Genomic DNA, 26,626 nt, shown 5'->3' on the forward strand with positions numbered 1-26,626 from the left:
ATGATATGCTTTTACCATCCATTCTGAAACCCTAGGAGAATATCAGCCTCATTTAAAAAGCAACCACAAGAAAAAGAACCTTCAGCCCTGTACCTGAGCACAGAATTCAATTTTCAAGATTTCAATTTTCAAGGCTTCTGAAATTATAAACTTCAACTTCTTTATCACAGTGCGGGCTTTCATGGTTGAAGTACAGTCAATGGATTTAGATCTAGGAAAACACTACACAGTGCTCTGCAAGGCTCTGATCAGGAAGGGGGCTGTCACGTGTCCTTCCAGGTCCTTTACAACAATACACATCAGCCCCACACTCTCCACTCCACTGCCCCAAAATAAAAACCTCTGCTATTGCAGTGGCAAGTTGCAGATGATGATAATTTGTAAAATACTAGAAGTTTGTTTATCTGTTATTCAGGTCAAAATCAGAGCCCTGTGTCTACCAGATAAACACAGCCTGATGAGAGAAAATGAACAAGCCATAGGTTCCCAGAAACGTCAGGAGTGCCTCTAGGAATGGAGCTATACCTAAGTCTCAGGGAGGTCTTCTTCCACTGCTTATTCTCAAATTTAAAGAAGACAGTCATACAAATTCCTTAAATTTTAAGTGATGGGCAGCAGCCTGATGTCTGTGCGGTTTGTGAGCTCTTCTTTTGCATGCATACACAGAAGGGAAAACCCCTTGGCTGACACAGGAGCGGAAATAACGTCGCAGAGCAGTGTCAATCTGTAAATATTTTTGGAGGTGGACATAATGAAGAATGATGACCTCACTGAAAATGCATTCAGAGGAGCCATATATAAAAAAGAACAACTACGAAGAGCCCAATGTTCTGAAGCACCGAGACAGAAATACAATATTATTTACATTAAAGATAATATTGCCCAGGCTTTGTGTCAATATGAGCCTACTGCTGCCCTCAGCCACGGATTGATTTTGTCCGACACCTATAGAAGGCATCTGGTGAGTGGTGAGGACCTCAGGCTGGGCTGCTATTCCTGGACTTTCCAGGCCTCACATTTCTATGATGCCCCAAATCATTACTGAGGTCAACCCGAGGGGCGTAAATCAAGGAATTCCATGAAAATTAAAACTCTTGTTCGCATTGTGCAATAAAAAACAAGTTAAAAGGAAGGGATTCATAACGCAGGATAGCTACTTCTTGAAGAGCCAAGAGGCTGTGCTGTATGTTCTCAATTTGAAACCATCATCTTGATATATTTAGGGGCTGAATTTATGGAACAATCAAGCAATCTTCATATTTAACATTAAATGCCTGAATATTATAAATCACCTTCCATGAACATTTATGTGGAGTCTCAGTGAAACTTCTGAACAACTTGTCACTTTTATTGTATAGCAGTGATTTGTAAAAAATGATATGCTAAGTAATCCCGGAGTATAATTTAGGGACACAAAAACAACTGTCAAGGAACAGCCAGCGACTACATTTAATGAAATCGTTACAGACTGAAGTCATAAGTATTAAATTAATCAACACATCTTAATTGAAGCTCTATCTGTAACATTTTTTTATTAGACTTGTTATTAATGAACCTTTAAATGCTACCACTAACTTGAGCTCTATGTTAAATTTAAATAATGAACCATTGTTCCCACACAGGAAAGAACAAACACTGTTTTAATAGCCCTTTGTCTCGATGGGGCTTTTCGTCCAGGGGAAGGGGGAAGGGGGCCTGGTGCGGAGTCTGCCATGTCCCCAAGGCTGGTGAGAACCGCCAGAAGGGACCACAGCGAGACCACAGCAAGGTCAGCGGCAGGAGCTACGCCCGGACCTGGAACGAGTCTTCCAGCCGACCCCGCTCCACACAGCGCTGTGCCCTGGAACAGTGTTTCGCCACAACGGGCAGCACAGACAGCAGGATGCGCTCACACCCGAAGGTGCACCTCCCAGCGTCCGTCCGGCCACGCGCGGCTGCCTATGAAGGGACGTTCTGCTCAGGGCCAACGCACACTTACCTGAACATGTCTCCCAAGCCCTTCAGCATCCCCTTCTTGGCTTTCCTTTTATCCTTGTCCTTTTCTCCATCTTTCCTCTTCTCCTTTCCGGCTTTGTCCTTTCTCCTATCGGCCTTGTCCCCTTTCTCTTGGCTGCCATTCATGTGTCTCTCCAGAGAGCGGGACGGCTGGTCGCTGGCTGTGGAGACAGACTCTCTCCCTGATCGCGAGCTTTCTTCCGTGTCTTCTTCCACTTGAAAGAAAGAAAACAAAATTAGACAGCACACTGAGGGACAGAAACAAAATGACAGGGGATTAAAACACACAGGAGGACTTGACTTTGCCCATTTTCAACAAGGAAACGGCCATGCCATCAGCGTAGGTGGCAAAGCTGCCCAAGGCTGACGGCATTTGAAGGGGGCATGGAGTGGCCCTGTGCCCTGCCTGGAGCTGGGCACCCCGAGCCCCGGGGAAGCAGCCTCCTGGCTGAACGGCTCGGCAGGGTCCTATGTGCTAGTTTATAAAATACAAACAAAACAAGAAGCCCCTGCTCCTGGCCTGGCTTCCTTGCTCCTCGGTTAAGCAGAAGGTAGTTGCACTCTGGCCCTCATTAACTTGCTAACCTACACCACTCACAAGTGGGCACACCAGTGGCAGCAAAGCACTCCTATCCCAGGCCCCCAGCTGTTCACATCAGACTTCTGGACACACGAGAGAGGATTTTCCTTTCAATAGCTACAACAGAGCCTCGTGGCCTCTGTAACTTTTCATTACACTGTTACTGCACGAGACCAAACACCCCAAGTAAATGCTGCAAATGCTGCTATATGTTCTACATCTTCCAACCCTCAACAATGTTGCACACTCACCTGTACAATGGCAGGCGTGAGGCTCCGTTCCCTGAGCCAGCACTTTAGACAAATGGTCCAAGGGCAAAGCAATACCCTGGCCTTTTGCAGTTGGAAGAACAACAACTAAAGTAGGCTTCCTCTTTAAAATTTCCCTATCAAGTAAGAAGCATGGATGCACAGAGTAACAGTGATTCGAAGAAAGCTGTGCTGAGATTCGTTGCCCAAGATTACCTTCCAAATACAGTAAGAATGTTGGGGGCTTCAGATGACTTCTTGAATTCAAAAGTCACTTTCTTCCATAATGAACAAAGTACGGATCAATGTTTTTTAGTTTCTAGTAATACCGAGTCAAATAATACAGTTACATCATCTCAATCTTGTACAAAGAAGGGACCTCAAAATCAAATTTATGTATCTTAAGAGAAACACTGGCTTGTCTCTCTGAATCAGCAATACATAGTATCACACCGTAAGACTAGCTGCGACACTCCCCATCTCAGTGCTGTGCCATTAAACACTCACAAATCTGAGCAGAAATTACTCAAGGATGGCTCAGTCAGGCTCATGTAATACCCTTTTGTTTTTGTTCTTGGTTTTTTTTTTAAGATTCTGGTTATTTTGCATAATATAAAAAACAAAGGAACAGAATTCTTTCTCTTGACATATTTGATTAAAAACATGAGCCAACAAATTTCCTGTCTCTGCAGGTCATTCTCTATGTACAGCCAGAATAAAAACATCACTGCGTCTAAATCTGAAGGTCCCGAGGAGGTCGTGTGGACCAATTAATTGGACTGGCTTAGGGCCCTTGCTGTCTGAGGCTACCACGTCTGCCATGGTATCACTGTGCAGTGGGGCCCCAGCAAGACCTTCCCGCATTTCTTTGATAATTACATTTGGGAATGCTCAGTTCCATGCTCCACACAGCATGTGTTCATGTGCTCTTTCCTAGAGGAGAATTCCAGAAGCTGGTGTTCCATTTCAGAAACCTATTGTCAGTCTTGTGTGGTCATTTAAGGCTGTCACTTGCGGCTCATAAGGATGAACATACCCAGGAAACCACCACAAATGAACACAGCAGGCTCTGGAAAGGCTACTACCCATGAAAGTGACCTGAGAAATCTTGGGATCCCCCTATATTTTGTGGCATGCTCAGAGCACGGAAAAATAACCTGGCTGACTAGCCTAGGGCTTGCTAATTAGGTGTAGTCTTTTCAAATGGCAGCTCCCCAAGAGAATGCAAATAATAGTTTAAGCAGCACTGCAGGGTCTTGTCTAGTACCCTTGGACATGGCTGTGCTCCATTTGTAGACCACTGCTTCAACTTTTTGGGAATACATGTGGGCCCAGATTCAAGATAATTGAGCAAACTGTTATAAAACAATTCTCCAAAGGTATAAAGCCTACAACTGTAGGTGTAGTCAAGTAGGCTAAGTAGATACTAGTGAATGTTCTACAATTCCTGAATGGCAACCAGCTTTATATTCTCATGGCTCTTTGTACAATACCTTCCCGTTGCACTTCTCATATGCTATCTCTTACACGACTGCCTCCCATCCTCCACACTCCTAAAAAAAGGACAGCCAGGCAGACAGCAGATGCAAATAAATGCCTAATAACATGAAAGACTACTGTTAAGCCCCGACCAATGACTTTTCCCAACCAAACTTCTATCCAGTTTCTGAATACCAACATCCCTCCACCCTCAGGAAAATGCCTCCTCTTCTCTACTCAAGCGTGACAAAACCACCCAGAACCCAGCCACAATAACGCCAGGGATCCCCACTGCATTTGGCATAGCACTAATTGGTTTCTGGTATGTTCTGACACTGTTATTGTTAGTGCTGTATGTATCGTGTAATGGATTTTACGACCCTCTACAATGTCTGAAATGATAAACAAAAAAATGAGCTCAATAAATGTAAATGAGTTAGTCTCGCACAGCAACCATTATCATAAATCATGAATGGAAGTATCAGCAGCGATTCTGTTAGTTTCTGCCTAATACTTTTGGCAGGAGTTCAAGGGGCATATGTCTGCTCCTGGCTCAGCCACAGAATAAAGGCAGTGCCTGCACAACTCACTATATGCTGAAGCCATGTTTGTTGCCAATTTTTTTCATATTTCCAATAATTTTCTGATGTAATGCAACTTATTTTCTAAATTGGGTGAAATACAGAAAGTATTAAATCATTTATTAACTCTGGGTTTTGTAACCTCATCTTATAAAATGAAAACTACTTCCCTTTCCTGCCCCGAGCAAGTGGACTGATCAAAATGATATCTGCATATTGAGAATTCTTTATGCTTGTTCTAATTTAGATAATACATTATCCCAGAACTCTACTGGGGGTGTACTGATGTAACTAATGCTTTTGAATGCCAACTAATTAAAAATATTTAGCAATATAGAGCTTCATATGTACAAACATAAGATGTTCTTTTAGAATATCACATCTTATATATGCTTTAAACTTGGAAATTGCTTGATAAAGAAAAAATAAGAATCTCTCACTTTACCCTGCCCTTATGTAAAAGCTGTGGCTTATAAAAGCTCAAATAAATTGGCTACATATGTTTAATTTTTGAAAAAAATATATACATATTCAAAGTCACTGATATGCTAGTCAGACTCAAAATTTTAAAACCAGGCTTTGTACTTGTAATACTAGCTTTATTATAAAGGTCATAAAATATTTTTATTCCCTTAGGCTAAAAAAACCCACAAAACATTCGTGTGAACAGTTTTTCAACTAAGAAAAGTACTAGTAATATATCAGCATAAATGACTTGCTCTATTGTGTTCATATGGTAAATTATAGTACAAGAACTAATCATAAACTTAAATTTAGACAATTTACTATTTTTAAATGTTGTATAAATTCTGATGTTTTCCATTTTAATTTTGTTCATCTTTACAGATCATTTACTTTCCTTTTCAAGATAGCCTGAACAAAGCAAGATGATTATCTCCTTCCAAATAGAAATACCTATTTTTGACCACATTTCTGCCTGTTTTATCCTACTCTCCATATTGAACTTTCACCCACTTCCCCATGTGATTACCTCTAAAGACAGGTACTTTTCAAGTTTCTTTTTTTAAAGAAAGCAATGCATGAAGCTGCTTATTTCTCTTTCACACAGCACAGTCATTCCGCAATTAAGACATACCTAATTACCATGTTTTCAACAGATGCAAATGGAGCGCAATTAAAATTCAAGCCCATGTTACAAATTAAGCTGCTCGATTCTGCAGGTATCATGGTAGGACCAGGTCACCAAGAAGTTTGGAAAAGGCTGGGCATTTGTGTGTTAATGACTGTGGAGAAATAACATGGGGTTTCAGCTGACCTTCAAGGTGCTGCAGATTCTGCCATCAATAAAATACTTCTACCTACCTGTCACGAACATTTTACTGTTAAAAGTTGACTCCACTCTGTACTGTAAATATGTACTAATAAATTTTTAAAAAAATTTTTAAGTTGACTCCAATGTACGTAACTCATTTTTTTTCCCACCAAGATGTGATGCTGCTGCTGACACTGCAGCAGTCTCTGTTGGCTGCTTACCCAAAACGCTTTTCTTTCTTTCTTCCCAGTGGAACACAGGGCACAGCCAAGCTCCAAGGGATGAATTCATTATGACGCTTAAGCCAACCTGTGGACACCGTGCCCTGGTGGAATTATTTGGTCAAGGTCACCAGAACAAAGATGGCCCCATCAGACTGAATGGAAATCCCACACTTGGAGGCACAGCTCACTCCTTTCTGTTGGACATGAACTTTAAAAAACCAGAGGGTTCCTGGGCCCAGGGAATGCCCTGTGGAAAAGCTGAAGTGTGGACAGAAGAGCGGAAGGGGCAGAACAATGTTGGGTCTTTGATGACCCTGCTAGGCTGTGGGATGAATAAAACCAGAAGCTTCCAACTCTTGAACCCGGTGATGCAAAGCAATGTATCCCTTATGGTGACAGTGGTAAGACTGAGACTCGCTGTGAAGAGCACCCTAATAGGTTTACTGAATCCATCAAACCGTGAAGCAGCTGTGGGACATCTCCACCGATATTTATCGCAAGGCTAAGAGAGTTAGCACTTAATATTACTTTAGGCAGCTCTGACAACTGTACTAGATTCAAATGAATTGTTCCATAGGCATAAACAGAGAAATGTAAAACTGAAATGATAAAATTATTTCTTAATTCACCACTCAACAAGTACTCTCCTCTGAGGGCAAGGCCTGAAAAACACTGGTAAATATTGGTTGAGTAAATGGCTAAATGAATCAAGAGCCAGTAATATGAAGCACAGTCCTTCCCTGCTCTCTGTTTATAAAGATCCACCCTAGGGATTAGGAAACCTCAAGGACAGAGACACTAATTCTTCATCACTTATCATCTACCCTGGAAGACAAAGGACCAAGTGTAAAAACTCTGTCCACAATGCTCAGTCTTCACAAGCTGCCATCTTTACAATCTTAACGCAAAGCCAGGACCTTTGCACTCAACTACATCTCCAGCCTGCTCTTCTCTCTTATCTTCCTCCCTTCTCTTCTCTTTTTCTCCTTTCCTTTCTTCCTCTTCCCTTCTATTTTCATTTGGACAGAGTCTCGCTAAGTTGCTAAATTGACCAGGCTGGGCTCCAACCTGGGCTCCGCGTGAGTCAGCCTGCCAGACTGTTGGGATTACAGGTGTATACAGCACAAACAACTTAAAACCTACAATAAGTTAAAACCAGGATTAACAATGGAAAATGTCCCTAAACAGCAAATTCATGGAACACCACTAGTGCCTATTAATTACTGTATGGTAAAAATGTAATAAAAATCAAGGAGGACTGGACTCCCAGTACTTGTAAGTCCCACGGGGCACATTGGGGGCATAAGTGCTTTTGATTTCTCACTAGAGTTGAATCCTTTAACTTTGGAAAGGGAAGAAATATATAGGAAATGAACAGCTAGTGATGCAGATGGTGTATAATAACAGGATCTGCTGTTCTGGACTCTGACTTTGAACGTCAGAATGATGAACTCTTGGCAAGGGAAACACTTAAGCTTTTTCTGGACACCAACACCCACATGCGCGTGCGTGCACACACGCACGCACACACACACACACACAAAGCTGGCATGGAATATGAACACTTTAAAAGCTGTGATATTAACATGTGGAATGGGAATAATACCCGATAGTGTGCAGAACCAATAATGGAGAAAAAAACAGTTAATCAAGTGACAGTAGTGGGACTTCAGGAGGGCTCTCCTCAACTGGAGGAAAGTTAATAGATGACCCCTAAGACAATCCACTTAATAAGAGATTTACGGCATTAAAAATAAAAACTCTTGGCATAAGTGGGTGGAGGGACAAAATCAATAGGATCATTCCTTCAAAAAACTTAAGATTTATTACCAAAGAAACACTGCTCATTTTTATTTTGCATTCTCTAATCCATCCCCTCACTGAAGCAGGTAAAATGCTCCCAACGATCACAGTGGGGTGTCACCTGAACCATCTCCCTCTTCCAACACAGTGCTGCAGGACCGGCACAATGAGGGTCACATCTTCAGCCTTCTGAACCCTTACAAATTTGCTTTTGGTTTCCAGTTGATTTTCACATTCAGATGACAATCCACCACGGATCCTGTCTGGCGGGGAAGAGTGTCCATTGACGTTGAAAGTTTTCCTTTCAATAATTCTGACCAAATGGAGTGTTCACCAAAATGGTAGCATTCACAGATCTGTTATTAGAATTGGATTTTTTATTCATTTTGGCAAGTTTTTTTGAGATAGGGCCTTGTTATGTAGTTAGACTAGCCTTGAACTTGCAAGAGCCTCTTTCTTCAGCCTCCTAAGTACTGGGATTACAGGCATCTGCCACTATGCCCAGCTAGAACTGGCATTTTAAATATGATTTCAAGAACTAGGCATGGTGGCACATGCCTCCAACCCCAGAACTGTAAAGGCTGAGGCAAGAGGAATGCTGTGAGTTCAAGGCCAGCCTGGAATATGTAGTGACAACCTGTCTCAAACAAACTGACAAACAAACACAATAGAATATTATTTTAAGCAAGAAGTAGTCTTAATGTCAAATGTACTTTATAGCAACATATTATTTATTGTGTCAAATAAAAGAGATTGCAGGCCACTGCTTGGACTATTTCAAGTGCCATACAAAAACAAAATGACCAACATAAAAATGTATAGAAGAAACAAAAGCTAACAGCCAGCAATGTTGTGCTTTTCTTTCTTCTTCTTTTCTTTTATTTTTTGGTATGTTTTAGAGAAATCAGAATGCTTACATTCTAAAGCCAGGGTTTTAAACTACCACGAAACATAATCCGCACTGGGGATCCACAGAAAGTTCTTAATTTAAAAAAACATACTTGGGCTGGGGGTGGAGCTCAGGGTAGAACGCTTGTCTAGCACACATAAGGTCCTGGGTTCCAGCCCCAGCACTATAAAATAACAGAACACTTTATACTCAGAAATCTCAGGTGCTGATCGGTCTATATCATCACTCAAGGTTTTCGAAAGTAGAAGGAAAACAAGACTCTTCGGGAGAAAGTTTCTTGAGAAAGGATGCTGGCGGCACAATGGACCCTCACAGGGCAGGGCAGGGAGGGACACCACAAGCCCCATGTTCGGGGCTGCAGAGAACAAGAGTGAGTGGAGGACCTGCATGAGATCCCAGCGATAACCTGACATACTGAGCGCTGAGCGCTTGGGCCAGATGAGAAAGAAAGAATGAAATTAGATTTCCTGAGGAAAAACTAAGAAAGCTTGTCATGGAGTGGCTCCACGTTGTGATGGTGATTCTGAGTTCCCGAGCCTGCAAGTGCTAATGAGAGAAATCAGACCCTGGTCACCCATCCCGCTGGGCGCAGGGTGCGAGCACACAAGGGGAGCCCCGTCTCCCCTGCCAGGCTCAGGCTCCTCCCACCCAGGCTCCTGTGATGCCCTCCTACAGCCTTACAGGGTAACGGTGTCCTTGCCACCCACAAGGCCACTGGCCTTCACCTCCCCAATGAGCCACTGCCTCTCCAAGGCCACGACAATCACATCTTTTTGTCTGAAATTCTTCAAATGCTCTTAAACATCCTCACTATAAGATACAAGTAAATCAGGTGCCTGTAGTCTGTTCTCTGCCTACGACTTAACTCTCATTCTTTACTGTGCTTTTACCAGCACCACAGATACCAGGCTGAGCAGGAGCTGGAACTATGGACACGGCCCCATTCCACAGCCCCAACATCATCTCTGCACCCAGCCGGAGACCCTCAACCCACAGACCTCAGCTCTAGCAAGTCCTCTGGGAGCCCCCTGTACCCTAATTCTACAGACACTGTGCAGGGCCCACCTTTGGTGCCAGGACCGTGTGCACTGTGAAGTGGCTGGTTTACCAGGGCTCGGTCATCTGCTGACCCCTCAGGAACATACAGCCCAAACATCAGACTGTAGGGGCCAGGACTCCTGAACTCACACTTAGGTACTTCAGGGCGGCTGTAGTGTAATGGGCTTTCCCAGCTGGAAGTTTGGTCAATAGTCTCAAAAAAAAAAAAACAAAAAAAAAAAAACCTCACACCACTGAGAATTAGAAAATACGAATTCCAGGGCCAGGGATTTAGCTCAGTGGTTCTGCCGCCTGCCTCGAAAGCACAAGGTCCGGAGTTCAATCCCCAGTACCAAAAAAAAAAAGAGAAAGAAAATATGTGTTCCAAGCATTCAGCTCTTCAGTGCAATCTTGGTCAACTATTTAAATATTTTTCCCCGCTAAAAATGGTTATAAACGAGGCTCAATAACCCAAACACTTTAGATGTAACTTTTTTCATCTCACCTTTAGCTTAAGTTACTTTTCATCTGGAAAGAGAAATTTAGGGAAGATCTTTGGCTACTTCACATATACACACATTTCATACAGAAATTTCCTAAATTTTAACCAAAGCTCCTTTTCTTCAACTGTACATAATGTTTAAGTACACAAATTGGCATAAAATGATAGGATCCATTATTCTTTTTTCTACCATTTCAAAACAAGTATTTTATAGACCAACATCCAATTATCCATTAAAATGGATTAAATAAAGGAAATAGTTCACAAGGTATTTTGACTTTGAAATCCATGTCCGGAATTCCTTTACGGTAGATTTGCTGTAATTTAATAGGTTCTGGTTATGATAAAATTAAACTTAGCTTGCATTATTTTTGCTCAAATAGATGATGAGTAGCAGTGGGCAGAATGGTGGGAAGTAGAAAATCTGAGATATTAAATGCAATATGCTAACAACCAAATTCCCCCCAAGCTCCATCAATTTAGTAAGTGTACTTTCTTCAAATCTCATACTGCAAACCTAAAATATGCATATTTGAAAGCAAATGCTTTCTTTTACTCCTAAGGGTGCTATACAAAAATATGGCAAACTACTCAAAAGCAACTATGCTTTCAAGTCACAACATTTTTCCCCATCTTAAAGTTCTGAACTTGATGTAGTTTTAAATCCATACCCACAATTAATATGAGATATGTGGTTCTGCTATGCTTCCTCTCTGTGACTCCCCCAAAAAGCTGTTGCTAAATTAGTACCAGGGCTTAAAATATCTGCCAATTTTTAATTATTAAAAAAACCCCAGGATTATGCATTTTTTAAAAGAAACAAAGCAATGTTATTGCATGTGTTTTCCTGGTAGCAACAGCAACTGATTTATTCTGGGGATACAGCAGCCACTTGCTGAGGGCCAGGCTATGGAGGCAATTTGCATAGAAGAACGAGCAGATTGTAGATGCCCTGACCTGTCAAGCACAGGTAGGGCCTCGGAGATAATGGGTCCCAGAATACAAAGCTCCATCCTGCTCCAGACAGACAAACACAACATGGAGAGGCCAGATGGATTAAACGAGAGACAAAAACGCTGGCTTCTGCCATCTCCACAGGAAGAAGGGAAGTGCTACAGAAGATGACAGATACCAGATACCACATGGCTCTCGCTCCAGCCTCCCAGCCCCCCGTGCTGTGCCTGTGGCACAACTTCAGAGAAGAGGCAAGCCTGTTCAGGGACACAAACCGATCCCCAGGGAAGGGCTCACCCAGCAGACAGGGCCAATCAGCCATGCTCAGTACGCATCTTCCTTGGAAAGAGGAGCAGGCCTCGAGAGGGGAAACTGAGAGGCAGGATCAGCCAGTGACTCCGACGCTCACTATGCCCCTCCATCCCTCTGTTCCTAGCTCACAGCCCACGCCCCAACCTGGCATGGCAGAGTGCACAGCATCCTGGGGGACACCCTGTCTGCTAGGATGGCAGTCCTCCTACTGCAGCAGTGCTCAGTGGTGACACGGCATTTGGACTTCACCAGGTGGCTGGAGCCAAGCCACGTGCCAGAAAAGAAAGGATCTTCTGCCCTCAGATGCACAGGGCACAGACAGGGAGGACAAGCAATTATGAAGGGAGGCCTGCAATGCCTTTCATTTCAGTCAGATGGCAAGGTGACAGTCTCGTAGCCATCAGTGGTGATGCCACCCTGGATTTTTTTGTTAAGAAAAACAAAGAGCTTGCTGAAGTCTTTAGCACATGCCAGGTCTTGGTGAGATGCCACAGGGACAGTTAAATGTCCCTGCCATCCTGCTCCCCATACCAGAAGTCTCTCTGTTCTAAACCTTTCTGCACATGGGCAGCAGCCACCCACTAACTGAGTGAACCTTCAGGGATCCCTGTGGCTTGCCACGCCCTGTGCCTCGTGGTGCAGGATCAGAACAGAACAGGGCATCCTCTTTCGTGAGCCTCACAGGGGGTGAGAGGGCTGCAGGCAGGATGGTGACTGGCTAGGACAGTGACGGCGAACCTTTCAGAGCTTCCACTGATACACACAGCCCGTTGCAGCACGCATGCCTGAGGTTCACTGTCACTGGGCTTTAATGTCACTGAGATGGTAAAATACCAAGGGATCTCAAAATCCACCTCCACCGTCTAAGCCAGAGTTTGTTAAACTTCCTCCCAAAAGTAGCTAACCACTCATCCTAAAATCTAAAATTTGCAAAGAATGCAACATCGTGAAGTGATTCAAATGGGATCTGCTGGGGCAGAAGGGCAGAGACAGCAGGGAGGGGTGAGGCTGGAGGCCCTCTCTGGACCAGAGGTAAACACAGTTTGGAAAGCAATGTTCTAAGTGCCCACATCCTTAGCTCTACAAACGAGAAAATTAAAGCTGAAGAGTTTTAAGTAGTTTGGCTCCAACCCCAAATTGGACCAGCATGGGAGTCGCCCAGGTAGCACACCTTGGGGCTCCTCCACCTCCTGGGACAATCCCCACAGCTTTCTCTGTAAACCCTGGACACTTATAATGGTCACCTGCATTTGTGAGAGCCGAAGCTCGGCAGCCTAGTCTGAGAATTAATGTTCAAGGCGGGACTCTGAAAACCATGGCCACTGATGGTGTGGCCTCTTAGGGCATCCACCACATCTTTGCAGCTCCTGTCCAGAGCTGCATCTTTATTTATTTGGGGTTTTTTGTCCTTCTGAACATGGGTGAATGAATAAATTTTAAGATGCTGCTACTTCTATCAAAAGTCTATTATTTCCCACTTTAAAAGGAAAGTGAGTTTATGAAGGGATCAAAGCAAATGTCCACACTGTTGGGAGACTGTATAGGCCATGTGTAAAGGGCTTGGACCCCAGGTTGGTGCCATGGGAGGTGGAATAACCTTCAAGATCAGACCAAGAAAGGGGTCCTGAGGTCACCAGGGGTGGGACCTGGGAGGGGACCGTGGACCTTGTTCTCGGGCTCTTTCTGGTTTTTGATTTTGTTTTTGTTTTGAGATAGGGTCTTACTATGTAGTTCAGGCTGTCCTTGAACTCACAGTGATCCCCCTGCCTCTGGGATCACACGTGTGCACCACGACGCCTGCCTCTTGGCTCATGATATGAGCAGTCTGCCCCATCACACACCTGCGGCCACTACCATCCTGCATCCTTACCAGAGGCTCACAGCAATCGGGCCACCCCATTTGGGACTGGAACCTCAGAACCGTGACCTAAATAACCTTTTCTCTTTAGAAATTCATTGCCTCTGATATTTGATTACAGTATCATGAGGCCATCAAAAGAATGTCCCTTCTACTCATATGTACTCCATGTCCTGTTGCATTTGAAATGAGTGACACATTATGTGGGTAAACTGACATTTATATAGGGACTAAAGAATACCTCAACCTGAACAAGAAAAATGTTCAGAAGCACCATAAATTATAGATGCTTAAAAATATATATGATGATGGGACAAATAGACTTTTTAAAAAATATACAACCAGGGGCCGGGGATTTAGCTCAGTGGTTCTGCTGTCTGCCTCGCAAGCACAAGGTCCTGAGTTCGATCCCTGGTACAACAACAACAACAACAACAAAAAAAAAATATATATATATATATATACACACACACACATATATACATACATACACACATACATACATACACACACACACACACACAACCAGGACACAGAGGTAAAATCTGTTGTCAAGCAATATGGGTGAGCACGGTAAGGAACCACTATTACAATGGGAGAAAACTTAACAGAGCCAAAAGCTCATATGACTCAGGATCTTGGAGACCAGGCCTGGCAGCTAAAATAGGAAATACGTTTCTCATCTGGCAAGAATATGCTGCATATATTTGAAATCATTGGCTGATTATAGTGAAAAAACTGTCCAGATTTAGACAGAGAATTAGGCGGGAGTGGGAGGAACTCAGCAGCCCTCTCCTGAACTTGTGCTTTGCATATTACTTTATGGCAGAAGTATGCATCTTGCCAAACACATTCAGGTTATAGGCAGAAATGATATAAACTGGCTTTACATCTCCTCAGAATGTGTTCTTTTTATTTAAAGCTCTTCTTCCACACCACAGTCCTTAGGTATGTGTGATACACACAATCCATCCAAAATGTTAAAATGCAAGTCATTTACCATCCACACAAATTATTTGTGGTCTGTATTTGAACTCTCGAGCCATGAGGCCTCCAACTCTTATAAGAAACAGGTAGGTAGTGTCTCATTAGAGGTTAAAAATGAATCTATAAATGAGCAGTTATGAATAGCATATGCTAATAACTTTTACCATTAGGATTCCTAAATCCTTTCTCATTTAAGTAAATACATTAGTGTCTTTCCATTTTTTAAAGCAGAATGGCTATTTTTGTGAAGTGTTTATAAAGATAATCCCCCTGAAGCATATATTTGTACATATTTGTAAACATCACTTTTGGCCTCAACAGACCACAGAAATATATATTGTTCATTCATATTTATGTTTGGGTTGAACTATTTTGTAATTTGAGCCGGGTGTGGTGGCCCATGGCTATGGTCCTGCTTATAACCCCAGCACTCCGGGAGACTGAGGCAGGAGGATCACAAGTTCAAGCTCACCTAGCCTGTGCAGTCCAGTGACATGGCCAGAACTCGTCTTAAATGTTTTTAAAAAGGAGGTGGGGGGCTAGGGTGTATCTCAGTGCAAAGGTCAGGGTTCAACCCCCAGTACTGCGGGAGGGAGGGAGGGAGGGAGGGGAATATTTTGTAATTTGGAAATAGCACATATGAACAAATATATTGTTTGTTCAGTTCAAAGACAGTAGGAGTAATTCCTAAAAACAAAACAAAAAATACATCTTTAAGATGATAAACTATCACATGTATTCATTACTTACGTCATCTTATAGACATTATACAGCAATGGTTTTTAAACATTTTGGTCTCCAAATATCTTTTTTGAAATGTGGATTATATCTATCAACATATAATGATTTAAAACTGAGAAAGTTTTGGGCCAGGGATTTAGCTCAGTGGTTCCGCTGCCTGCCCCACAAGCTCAAGGACCCGTGTTCACTCCCCGGTACCAAAAAAAAAAAAAAAAAAACTCAGAAAGCTTTAAAATATACTAAGAAACAACAAATTGCATAGTAACATAAATTACAGTGTCACTGAAAATAAGCCTATATTTTCCAGGAAAATTTTCTGAGAACATGGTGATGTTTTCCTTTTCCTTTTCCTTTTTACTTTAACGCCTGCTGGAAAGATAGATTCTCATGCCGGCTTCTGAATCAGTCTAATAGAGTATCGCACGGCATGTGGCCTCGAGAAAGCCCCACCGTATATGGGTGAGAGAATGCGAGCACAGGGACAGACCGTGCCTTCCACGGAGACACTTTCGACCTTACAGAGCTCCCACACGAGCGCTGGGAACCCTGAAGGTTCTCTGGGACCCACTCTAAGAACCACAGCTCTACGGAGGTGGTGGCAGCCGCTGCCCTTCCAGCCGTCATCGACTTACACGTCTCCATGCCCTCGTCGTCGTCATCTACCGCGGGTTTATCGTAGGACTTGTCGATGGCGGCTCGGAAGCTCTCGTTGCAGCCTCTTCCTCGGATGATCCGCGGCCGTGGGCGATGGAAGGGAATGTCCCCGTTCAGCGTCACCTCGGCGACTGCTGTCTGCAGGCTCTCTAAGGAGCTGGACTTCTTCAGACCCAGGGAAGGCCCCACATCTCTGCTGGGGGAACCTTGGAGGTTTAAAAAAGAAAAGGTGAAAATATTAGTTAGAGGAAAGTGAAGATGACACACCTGAATGTCTACATACAGCGGGGAACTTCAGGGGCATAAGCAATTTCCTCCATAAGTGCTGGAATGTGCATGCAAAATACATAAAGGACAAATAATTGTTGCTAATTCTTATTCTTCCCAAATTTGCATTAGACTTTGTCTCTCTAGTTCCATTAGGAAAACTCTAAGAAGTTATGAGTTTCCATTTTTATCTCAATGGATGAAATTCTTTATCAAACCATTTTGCTCCAAGTAATACAAATCATCTAAAAGAACCAGAATAACCAAGAATCTCATGGAAAACATAAGAAGTGCAAAGAAGGCAAGGGTAAACAAGCCAAAGTAAGCTTCTGAAATTAACTGAAACCATTTTCTGGTGGTATAAAATACTTTACAGCAGAAGTATGATGTTCCAACCGAGAAAGTTTTAAAGTAAACTTTACCAAAAACAATACGCTTCCTTGCATCTCTTTCTCAAGATACCTGCAGACCCACAACCCTCTGTAATTGGTGGACAAGGGCTGCTGGTCACCAGTACAATTAGACAAGCCAGCTCCAGGTCCAAACCTAGTTCTGGGAAACCGGAACCCTTCAGGGAAAGAGCGATACAAGATTTGAATGGAAACCAAGGACCTAAGATCTCTGTCCCAGGGGAGACAGGAAAGGGCTGGATGTGAGTCCTCACACCTCCAGGCCTGGAATAGTACCTGTCTGAAAAATAGGTGAGGGACAAGGAAGAAGACTTTGCAATTACCAAGAAAAATTCTGCAGGATAGCAAGGGAAAATTCAGGGAATTAAAAATCTGGCTCTGTTTCTTGAAGATCTCGGGCAGAAAGGCCTGAGGTAATACCAACGGCACCAGGTCTGGAAGGCAATCAAATCTGCTTTCTGTAACCAAGTGAGACAGTCTCATCCATCACTGCTGACCTGGCACTCTAAGCTATACTAACTTAGCCCTCCACGGCGGAAACACTGGCTCCGCACCGCCACCTGGGCAGTCCAGGCTAGAGAAGTGGTGTCTCACTTACCCTGTTAAAAAGACAGATGAAAAAAATGGGGAGGTAGGAAAACTAAATAGTTTATCTCTACGTGGGATCATCAGCCCATATGCTGATCAATAATTAAGTAGTAGCTGTGTCATGTTGTTACCCAGAAGACACATACTTGTGACATGGGCTTTCCGTAGCTCAGAGTAGAAAATGGAATGAAATTAATTGAGAGAGTCAAAACAAGAATTATCTTTTTAAGATTCATTTATGTTACATCTTTCACCTAATTTTCACAGTGGGGTAGCTAGTTTTAAGTAAGGATAGATATGTTAAGATATAGGCACAACGGCAGACATATGACTATAATGATAAAATAATGTTCCATAAATGATCATGTTTGGGAGAAATTAGGATACGTTTAAGCTTTCTCAATGGAGGTTTGTATATATGTTATTATTTATTTAATGACGAAAGTTCACATGAAGTATTTGTCAAGGAGATTAATCGCATTCTATCTTTATAGCACTATGATTTTTGACAAGTACGTTTTCCAAATTACTCATAGAAGTTATTATTACAGGGAAAAAATGAACTTTTTACCTAAAGAACAAAAGGTAAGAAATTAAGGAATAAAAAAGAATGAAAAAGAATAGCAGTAAGCAGGGATATTTATCATTATATTCCCTAGAATTAGCATTGGGAAAATCTTTTTTGAATAAATTATGGTATCAATTTTCATAACTTACCAGCTGTATTTGGGTTCTATAAAGCATGTATTAGATAAATATTTGGTATTTTCTTGGGTCTATCGTGGATATGTGTATATATGAATGTATGTGTATTATCTCCAATTAAGATTTCATGCAGCTAGTAAGCAGTATGGTAAAAGTACCTTTTATTACATGTATTAAGCTTTTTAAATGAAAAGGTATGAAGATTTTACTTATTGTACTTGGAGCAAGGAAAACTTTCATAATGAATTTCAGAAATGGCTTGAGTATTTAATAAAATTGAGTGTCCCTCAGCATACACAGGCAAATCTACAAGTAAAACAATGCTGAAAGTACTCCACAGTTAAATGAGCAGTAACAATTTAATACATGGAGCTACCAGTGGGGTGCAGCTCAGTGGTAAAAGGTGTGTGTGGCATGCACACACATGCCAGCAGTCTCCCCCTGGCCCTCCAAATCAGTTTAACTCAGAACTTTGCCTATTCACTCTTTTCCCTAAATTCATAACGTTGTGCCACAACATTTTAGGAAAATGTTGATAACTGTAGACAGTGGGTGTCAGACTCATGGCTGATCAACTATTCTCTCTACATTTACGTATGGTTCAAAATAGTAAGTTATATAAAAAAAGTCAACATGTGTAACTTAGGGATCTTTGACAGAGATCAGCAAACCAAGGGCTGAACCTGGGATTTACTGGAACGCAGCCCTGCCTGCTTATTTACATGCCGTCCATGGCTGCTTTCAGCAGGACCACACAGGTGCTAGACAGAGGCCACACCAAGCTTAAGGCACTTACTACCTGGTCCTTAACAGAAAGACCTTCCGACTCCTCATCTACACCATGGGGAGCATACATTTTAGTACTGCATTTGTCCTTAACAAGCGTTTTATGTGACATATTAAGATTCCCCAATGAGGCTGAGATTCCTAACATTATAAACTTTGCATTTACTAGTAATGAAAACTGGAAATGTCTTTTCTATAAACAGTATGGGCAAAATGATTTAGTTTTATCTGTACCCCCCAAATCAGTATCTTTTATTTTTACTTTAAAACTCTTACACAAACCGTTCAGACTTTTAGTATACTTGGGTTACATTTTGTCTTTTTAAGGATTAAACTATTAAAAACTCAATTCTCTTTCTGTTTTCTTTTTTCCCTCAAAATATAAGAGCGCTAAACCTGGGAGTAAGGAATAAATCATAACCACACCAGTTTCCTTTCCCGAAGTCTAATTTTGTTAGTTTGTGGTGTTGGGGGTGGAGCCCAGGGCCTCGCCCTGAGCCACACCCACAATCCCAGACCTGTACTTTTCCCCTACCTCCTAAGGGCCTCCTTGCCAAAGTGGACAAGCAAACACAGCACAAGGTGTCTCTGGCGAGGGGCAAAGAGAAACCAGACCCGATTTTCATCATGACAATCTGATGCCAAGACAGGCAATATATGTTAGAAATGTCACTATGACTCACCCAAACAAGCCCTGAAATACACTGTAAAGTCATGATAATCAAGAAAACTTAGTAAGATAAAGAAAGAAAAATAACTGAAAACGTTCATTATCTAATACTGGGTGGTGAGAATCCAGTTTAGACATTTTATTAATGTAGATTTAAAACCATCCGGCCAAAAAGCAATTTGGTGTCTATGTAATAATTTCTTGTCCCAAGATTTCCCAATTTAATTTGGTAGGCTAGATTGTACCTAGTGTCAAAATATGTCCTTTGTATCTAAAAGCTAATATTTTAAAAGAGAAAAATACATGGTATGACTGGATTATCAAATCCACTTATTTGCCATGCGAGTTACACAATTCAGTTAAAGACTGGATACCATTAATTTTAACTCACATGAAACTGTTCTTTTCCTTTTGCAGCTTTGAGCTGATTGGATGAGGCATTTTCCTTGTTTCATCTAATAGGCACAGTATACAAGTCATGTCCTTTAACCTAAGCAGTTCAATTTGGCTTTTAGAATTATTGAGACAGTAGCTGTTTCTTTAAAAATACTAAATACTACTAAGTCCCAAAACAATTTCCTATTTTACATGTGTAAGCTATCAAATAATTTCTTTCAATAGTCCTGCTTCAGAATTTCAATGAATTGTGTGTTTGATAAGAAAAATAACTACTTAGTATGGGCCAAGGCTATATTTGATTGCTTTGTAACACAGTTAATCTTATGATTTATTGGACTTAATTTTTATAATCTATCTTTTACTCTACAGAAAATGCTAACTCCAACCATGTCCACAATAATCTTTATGTATGTGGGGTACACATTTTTTCAAGCAGGCTAAAACTAATTACTACTACAGGTTAAAAAGGTCAATTAAAGCTAACTGGTGTTGAGTAATATTACTATATTATCTGGATCTAGAATAAATAAAACAATTCTAAACTTGTAATAATAAATCACAATGCTTAACTGTACAAAGCATATTACATAAACTACATGTAAAGACTTTTGTTCGATTTTCATACAATAACATAAAAAGTAAAGTCTACTATAGTGTAAATCCCAATTCAATATGACCCACTGTTTCTGTGGAATGATTTACCAATATTTTTATTTTGGTACCAGGGATCGAACTTGGAACCTTGCGCTTGTGAGGCAGGTGATGGAACCACTGAGCTAAATCCCCAGGCCCATACCAATATTTTAAAAGCAAAGAATTTTTTAAAAGTTCAAAAGTAAATATATTTCAGTCATATATATATATATCCAATTTTAGGTTCAATTTGAGCTAATTCCAGCATCCAAAAAAACAAAAAACAAGGTTTTCTGAATGAGCTAGACAGCAGTACTAGACATTCCCCTGGAAAATATTTACATTGGGAATCTTATCTTTCAAATCAAAATTACCACTCTGAGAATTGGATGTAATCTAGACATCACCTACATGGTTAAAAACTGAATAGTCTATCAGTGTTCAGTGATCTATGGCATGCATGTTACTTGTTTTTCTTTTAAGACAAAGTATATTAATGTATGAGTTGTTTTTTCTAGACTAAAACCTCAGTATTCGGGTTTAATTGTAGTGTTGGCACTTTGCTATACATAAGTGGGATTGGGGAGGGGAGAGGAATGGGAAAATAAAAAAGCAAGATATATCAGGTACAGGTACAAATTCCCTACAATGAATGTTATCATTGTAAATATCTAAAGTGCATCAATAAAATAGAAAAATTAAAATCTTGAAAAACAATTAGTGGGTTTGGGGTTGCAGTTTGGTCCCTCGTTCTCTAAAAGGTTCGCCATCATTGGTCTAAAGCAAGAGATCATGTTTTCACGATCTTGATTTCTTTTAAAAATCGTGACAAAAATATTCCTATTCAAGGATAATTAAGAAAACCAAGGTTGTTTTTATCTTTTGTAGAGCACTACATTGTATTTCCATTTTGTAGGTATACCACTGATAAATTCTTCCTAACAGGAAATTTTTCTTTTCTGGTACAGTTTGATTTCCCACAATGAAAGTATCTGTGCAAGACTGGAATACTTATGTTTAGTAGCAATATGACTGGCAGCTCTGTAACTGGGATAAGCTCCTTGGACCACGGTTTCTATGGCAACAGTCTCAACTGTCCATTCTTACCTGCTTTCTGGTCATCCACTGTATTGAGTTTAGTCTCGTCAGCTACTGTTAAAAGGTAAATGTATAATGGTTAGCCCAGTTAGTTCCCACAGCCCAACATGCTTCAACCATTCCCAGATCTTTACAGTTAGGTGACAATTCTTAGGTACCATTTCATGCAAAAAATATGAAACATCAAGCAAACATTCATAATCAAAAATAAAGGGAGAGAAAAAAAGCAGTGCCTCCATGCAATATGCCAGTCATTTCATCTCAGAGACATGTGTGTTATTGTATGTTAGCATATCATAATTATCCAGAGCAAGGCATCAACGAAACTTATGTGCCTATGACAAATTAATGCTTTTAGTCTTCAAGTACAAACAGCCACCACAGAACAGCATAAGTTACAGTTGATTAACAAAGGTTTTCAAAAAATCATTCCGATTATAGATTACAATTAATTATCTTACTTTTTGGGGGTGGATTTGGATTTAAAGAGAGACACTACCTGATTGGTGTCTGATTGAACAACTATGGTTATTTTCCTCCTCTCATTTGTTCCCAAATATTTTCTATAATAAATATTCTCTCAAATTATTAATTTTATTAAATGCCTTAATTATCAAAACAGAGGTTCTAATAAACCTTAACAGCAATGAAAGGAAGATACCCTGAAGTAACCAAATTCTAGACATGGATTGAGATAATGATTTCTCTCCAAAACTTTGCCTTCCAGTGCAAAAATCCCAGAACAAACCAAATGCAATTTCAATGAAATCGCTTTTTACATAGTGTAAAACATTTCAGGTTATAAAATAAAAATACATGAATACAGTATGATATGCACATGTGTTTGTTTCCTTTCTCATAAGAAAACATATATTAACATATTGCATATTCTGTAAACATGCCACTTATGAGTAACACGATTATCTCAAACTCAGAGAAAAACTAATTTGCCAAATTGCTACATTTCACATTTATTTTCTCTATTGCTCAAAGTAAACACATATGTGTTCAGAACCATCAATTTTATCCTGAAAGCATCTAAACTTTATTTAGATAAAGATTCATGGAGATTGTACTCACTACCTAAATCCATGCTTTTTGATTTTCGCGTTTTAACGAAATCCAATTGACTGGCATCTGAAAACTGCTTTGTGCGTTTTTCTGACATACTCTGGCGTCCAAATCCTTCCCGCTGAAATGCTAGAACTGGATCCACATCTGGACTCAAAGAGCTGGTGAGAAGAGAAACACAAATGTAACAGCATTTACTAAGAAAGCAGACATCTAATTTAGAAAAGTTGTACATACTCTGTGAATATGCATAGATGTATTCCTCAAAAAATTTAACCAAACTACACAGATACAGTTCAGTTTTTAAAAATACAAGATCAATTTAACATTCAGAGTAACTCTACATGTGAATTTTTTCTCTTCTTCCCTCTCCTAGTTTCTTCTTTCTCCCTTTGACAAAACACTGTTTCTAAGCGATTGCTACAGATGAAGGGCTGGGGTCTTGGTCAGCGGTAGAGCACAGCTTAGCATACCCAAGGCCCTAGGTTTCATCTCCAGCACCGAGAAAGTAAATTAAAAAATAAAAGAGCAAGTCAGTCTGTTATTTGCCCGACATTAGAAGGACTGAATATTTGAAAAACCAGGCATAAATTATATACATATACTGGAAGCGAGTATGATCACAGAAGTTGCAGCTGGCCAGCAGTTTCAAAAAGGATGTACCCTGGCTCCCTTACAAGCTGTATCTTGTGTTTCAGAAAAGGAAACAAACAAAAGCAAAACACTATGCCTTCATGAGGATGTAGTTCCTCTGAAATGGTTAATCAACTGAAAGAACTCAAGTCGACAACTCTGCCTGGGAACCTGTTCTGATTAAGGGGAAAAGGTCGTATTGGATAAGCCAAAATTAAAATAATCAATGAGAAAAGATCCTTTCCCTCTTCAAGCTTACAAGGAAAATGCTGATGAGAAGTCTGAAGCAAAAGCTGCGGAAGCACAGATGAGAGAATTAGCGTCTGAGCGAGTCAGGGAAAGCAGGGCTAAGCTTAGATGCATTTGATTTGGCTGACACCAAGGCAGTGGCCCAACTGAAGACAACAGGAAAGCATATGGCGGATCGCTGGAGATGGGTGATTCCACCGTGCCCAGTGAAAGCAGCTGGACATGACGAGAATCGCTCCCGTGTTGTTAAACTCTGCAAACATTTTCCTCCCAGGTGCTCTGAGCACAGTTCATACAGTGATCATGTCTTTCCCTCTGCTGGCTGCATGGAGTAAACGACCGGACCAACTCTCCACTATCAGGGCGGAGCCACCTTACCCACCTGGACAGGTAGGAGCACGCTCTACACAGCCTACACACACACTGAGGGTGTGAAAGGGTCCCTGCTGCTCAGCTGAGTTGATGATAGATTGCCAGATGTTTCTGGAGGAAGCAAGCTTCTTAAGAATAATACTATTTACGTTGTTAAAAAGACACTGATCTGGTTTGCAGATACAGCAAAAATTTAGCTGAAGACAGCATTTGGGAGGCTGGGGCAAAAGGACTGTAAGTTTGAGTCCCAGCTGGGCAACTTGAGAGACTCTCAAAATAAAACATAAGGCGGCTAGGGATGTAGCTAGTGCTCGAGAGCCCCTGGATTCAATCCCCAGTACCAAAATAAAAATTAAACATTAGCTGCGATTTACTATGAAGGAAATGACAACTGGCTCTCAGAAGAGCTAAGCCAAAGGCTATAAAGAGTAGGACCCCAACGAGAAACCTCTGCCCTGAAGGGGCATGAGCTGCTTGGAGTCTAAAACTCCACGTGCTCAACCAAGACAACAGCTGCCGAACCCACATTTCAGAGCTAATGAGAGGATGCAAGATGGAGGTGCACGCCTTGCGTAAACCACAAACCACTAAACAAAGTCAGTTATTAAGAGATGGAGGCTGTCTGCCTCTACTTATCAAAATAAAACAAAGCATGGTGTCTTCAAAACCCTATCAAGGAAGTGGACAGTCCTCATCCATCTTTCCTGGCCAAGCGGGGCAGGGCCCAAGAGGTGACAGGTGTGCAGGGCTCAGACGGCAAGGAAGTGTCCCTCGAGGTCACAGGAAGACAGGGTCCACCCCGAGGGCAGTGGTGTGCTCAGAGCTGCCTCCGGAACCTCTTGGGACTCACACCAGGCCTGGCCCAGGAGCACAGGGCAAGAAGATGAATACAACAGGAGCCGGGAGTTCAGTCCAAGGCCAAACGAATTTCATTTTATATTACTGTAAAGCACAATGCTATATACTAGTAAGTGTCGCTTTATTTGTGTTCTACTTTGAATCTTTTCATTTTAATTATCATTATTTCTCCTACAAAACTTTCAACAGATGGGGTGGCAGGAAGGCGCGGGTCCAGGTTTGCAGTGAGTTTTCGGTGCCCTCTGTGCACCGCCATGCAGGGTTTGGGACAGATGGCACTCACTTTCCAGAGCACATCAAGTCAGTTTCAGAAGCGAGAATTCAAACCCATGCCATGACAGCTCGGACCCAGTTCTGCATAGCAAACTACAACACACTCCCAACACAACAATTCTTTTTTCTTTTTTCTTTCTGTTTTTTGTTTGTTCTGGTACTACAGAATGAACCCAGGGTTCAGCTGCACTGAGCTACCTCCTCAGCCCTTTAAAAAAAAATTTTTTTTTAATTTTGAGACATAGGTCTGGCTAAATTGCCCAGGCTGAGCACACACTTGGATTTTTCCTGCCTCAGCCTCCCAGAGTAACAAGATTACAAGCATGTGCCAGCATGCATGTGGCTCTCTTCGATCATTCTGCTTGCCTATTTATTTATTGGTAACATGTAGAACTTTAAAGCCTGATCTCCAAGAAGGCATCAAGATTGTAGACAGAATGAAAGTGAAATACAACTTTAACAGAAAACACTGGCAAACATTTGTCAAAGAAATATAAAATGTCACTGGCAATGTTGCCTAAAAACTCCATTTGGCGTATTTCTAAACTAATTTTGTATCCTCTGAATTTATGCTGCCATTAAAGTTAGAATTTGCTGTCATACCCCCTCCCCCCAAAAAAACATTGTTAATGTTCCCTAAATCAACTAACAGATTGAAAAAAATTATATTCTATTATTAACAAATTAGAAGTTTAGCCATTTGACATATTTAGCCTTCCACAATTATACAATGAACTGTAAACAGACACAATTGAAATGTCAAATGAGTTTGGGAGTTAATAAGTGTCTTAAAATAACTATTCTTACACTATGCCATAATTAATTTTTCCCTATCAATACAACCATTTAAAAAGTAATTTCAGACACAGTAAACAGTATACTAGGATATTTAACAAGTGAGACAGCAGGACTGACAGATGATTCTTTGGAGAATGTATCCACATCCTGACCCTCAGCGTTATTAAAATTCCAGTTATTAATCCTGTCTTATTGCGCTTTTGTTTTCCTAACATTTTCATCAGAGATTAGGGAGATATTGTCGGGCTGGAGCAGCCCCCTCTGCCTGCTGTGACACAGGACAGCTGGGGCTCTTGTTTGGATAACCCTTTGTGCATATTTCCTCCTTGGCCTCTCACTCCCGACGGCAAAGCAACATAAGTCCTCCCCATTTCTGCAAATCCCCCTGAGGGAAAGGAGTCCCAAGATCCATCCCTGCGAGGCACTTCTTTCCACCATTGTGGGGCTTTGTAAGGCCCCCAACAGAGCTGTCCCTGTGTCTGACTCCACTGTTTCTCTCCAAGGTAGAGTCGAAGCTCTTGTGCCTAAGGTGAGCACTGGGCAGACCTAAACCTTCCTTGCTGTGTTGCCACCCTCCCTTTCAGAGAAAGAAACTAGCTATGGCCACGCACCCGCATCTGTGGGTTTCAGATGGGGTGCTTTCCCCTGTTACAGCTCCTGCCATGTTTAGCCAAAAG

At 41.4% G+C, this 26,626-nt stretch overlaps 1 protein-coding gene across 23 annotated transcripts in view; it reads right to left on the reverse strand.

Annotated features, from left to right (window-relative positions):
• Pard3 (par-3 family cell polarity regulator) overlaps positions 1-26,626 on the reverse strand; it is a 605,457-nt gene that overhangs the window by 187,779 nt on the left and 391,052 nt on the right. For 13 of the 23 annotated variants that reach the window (XR_015449461.1, XR_015449462.1, XM_021242102.2 and 10 more), the window contains 4 exons: positions 22,776-22,927; positions 21,705-21,749; positions 16,118-16,345; positions 1,979-2,210 (listed from right to left, as the gene is read on the reverse strand). Coding sequence is in view for 21 of the 23 variants with exons in the window: in XM_021242102.2 (XP_021097761.1) it covers positions 1,979-2,210; positions 16,118-16,345; positions 21,705-21,749; positions 22,776-22,927 (657 nt within the window). In the remaining 2 variants the exon portion in view is untranslated. The remainder of the gene's footprint in view (positions 1-1,978; positions 2,211-16,117; positions 16,346-21,704; positions 21,750-22,775; positions 22,928-26,626) is intronic. The other 10 variants (XM_087206780.1, XM_087206779.1, XM_087206778.1 and 7 more) reach the window with 4 other exon arrangements.

Source organism: Heterocephalus glaber, unplaced genomic scaffold (assembly GCF_053883595.1).
Source record: "Heterocephalus glaber isolate CG9 unplaced genomic scaffold, H.glaber_assembly_v1.0 deba00000738, whole genome shotgun sequence".
NCBI lineage: Eukaryota > Metazoa > Chordata > Mammalia > Rodentia > Bathyergidae > Heterocephalus > Heterocephalus glaber.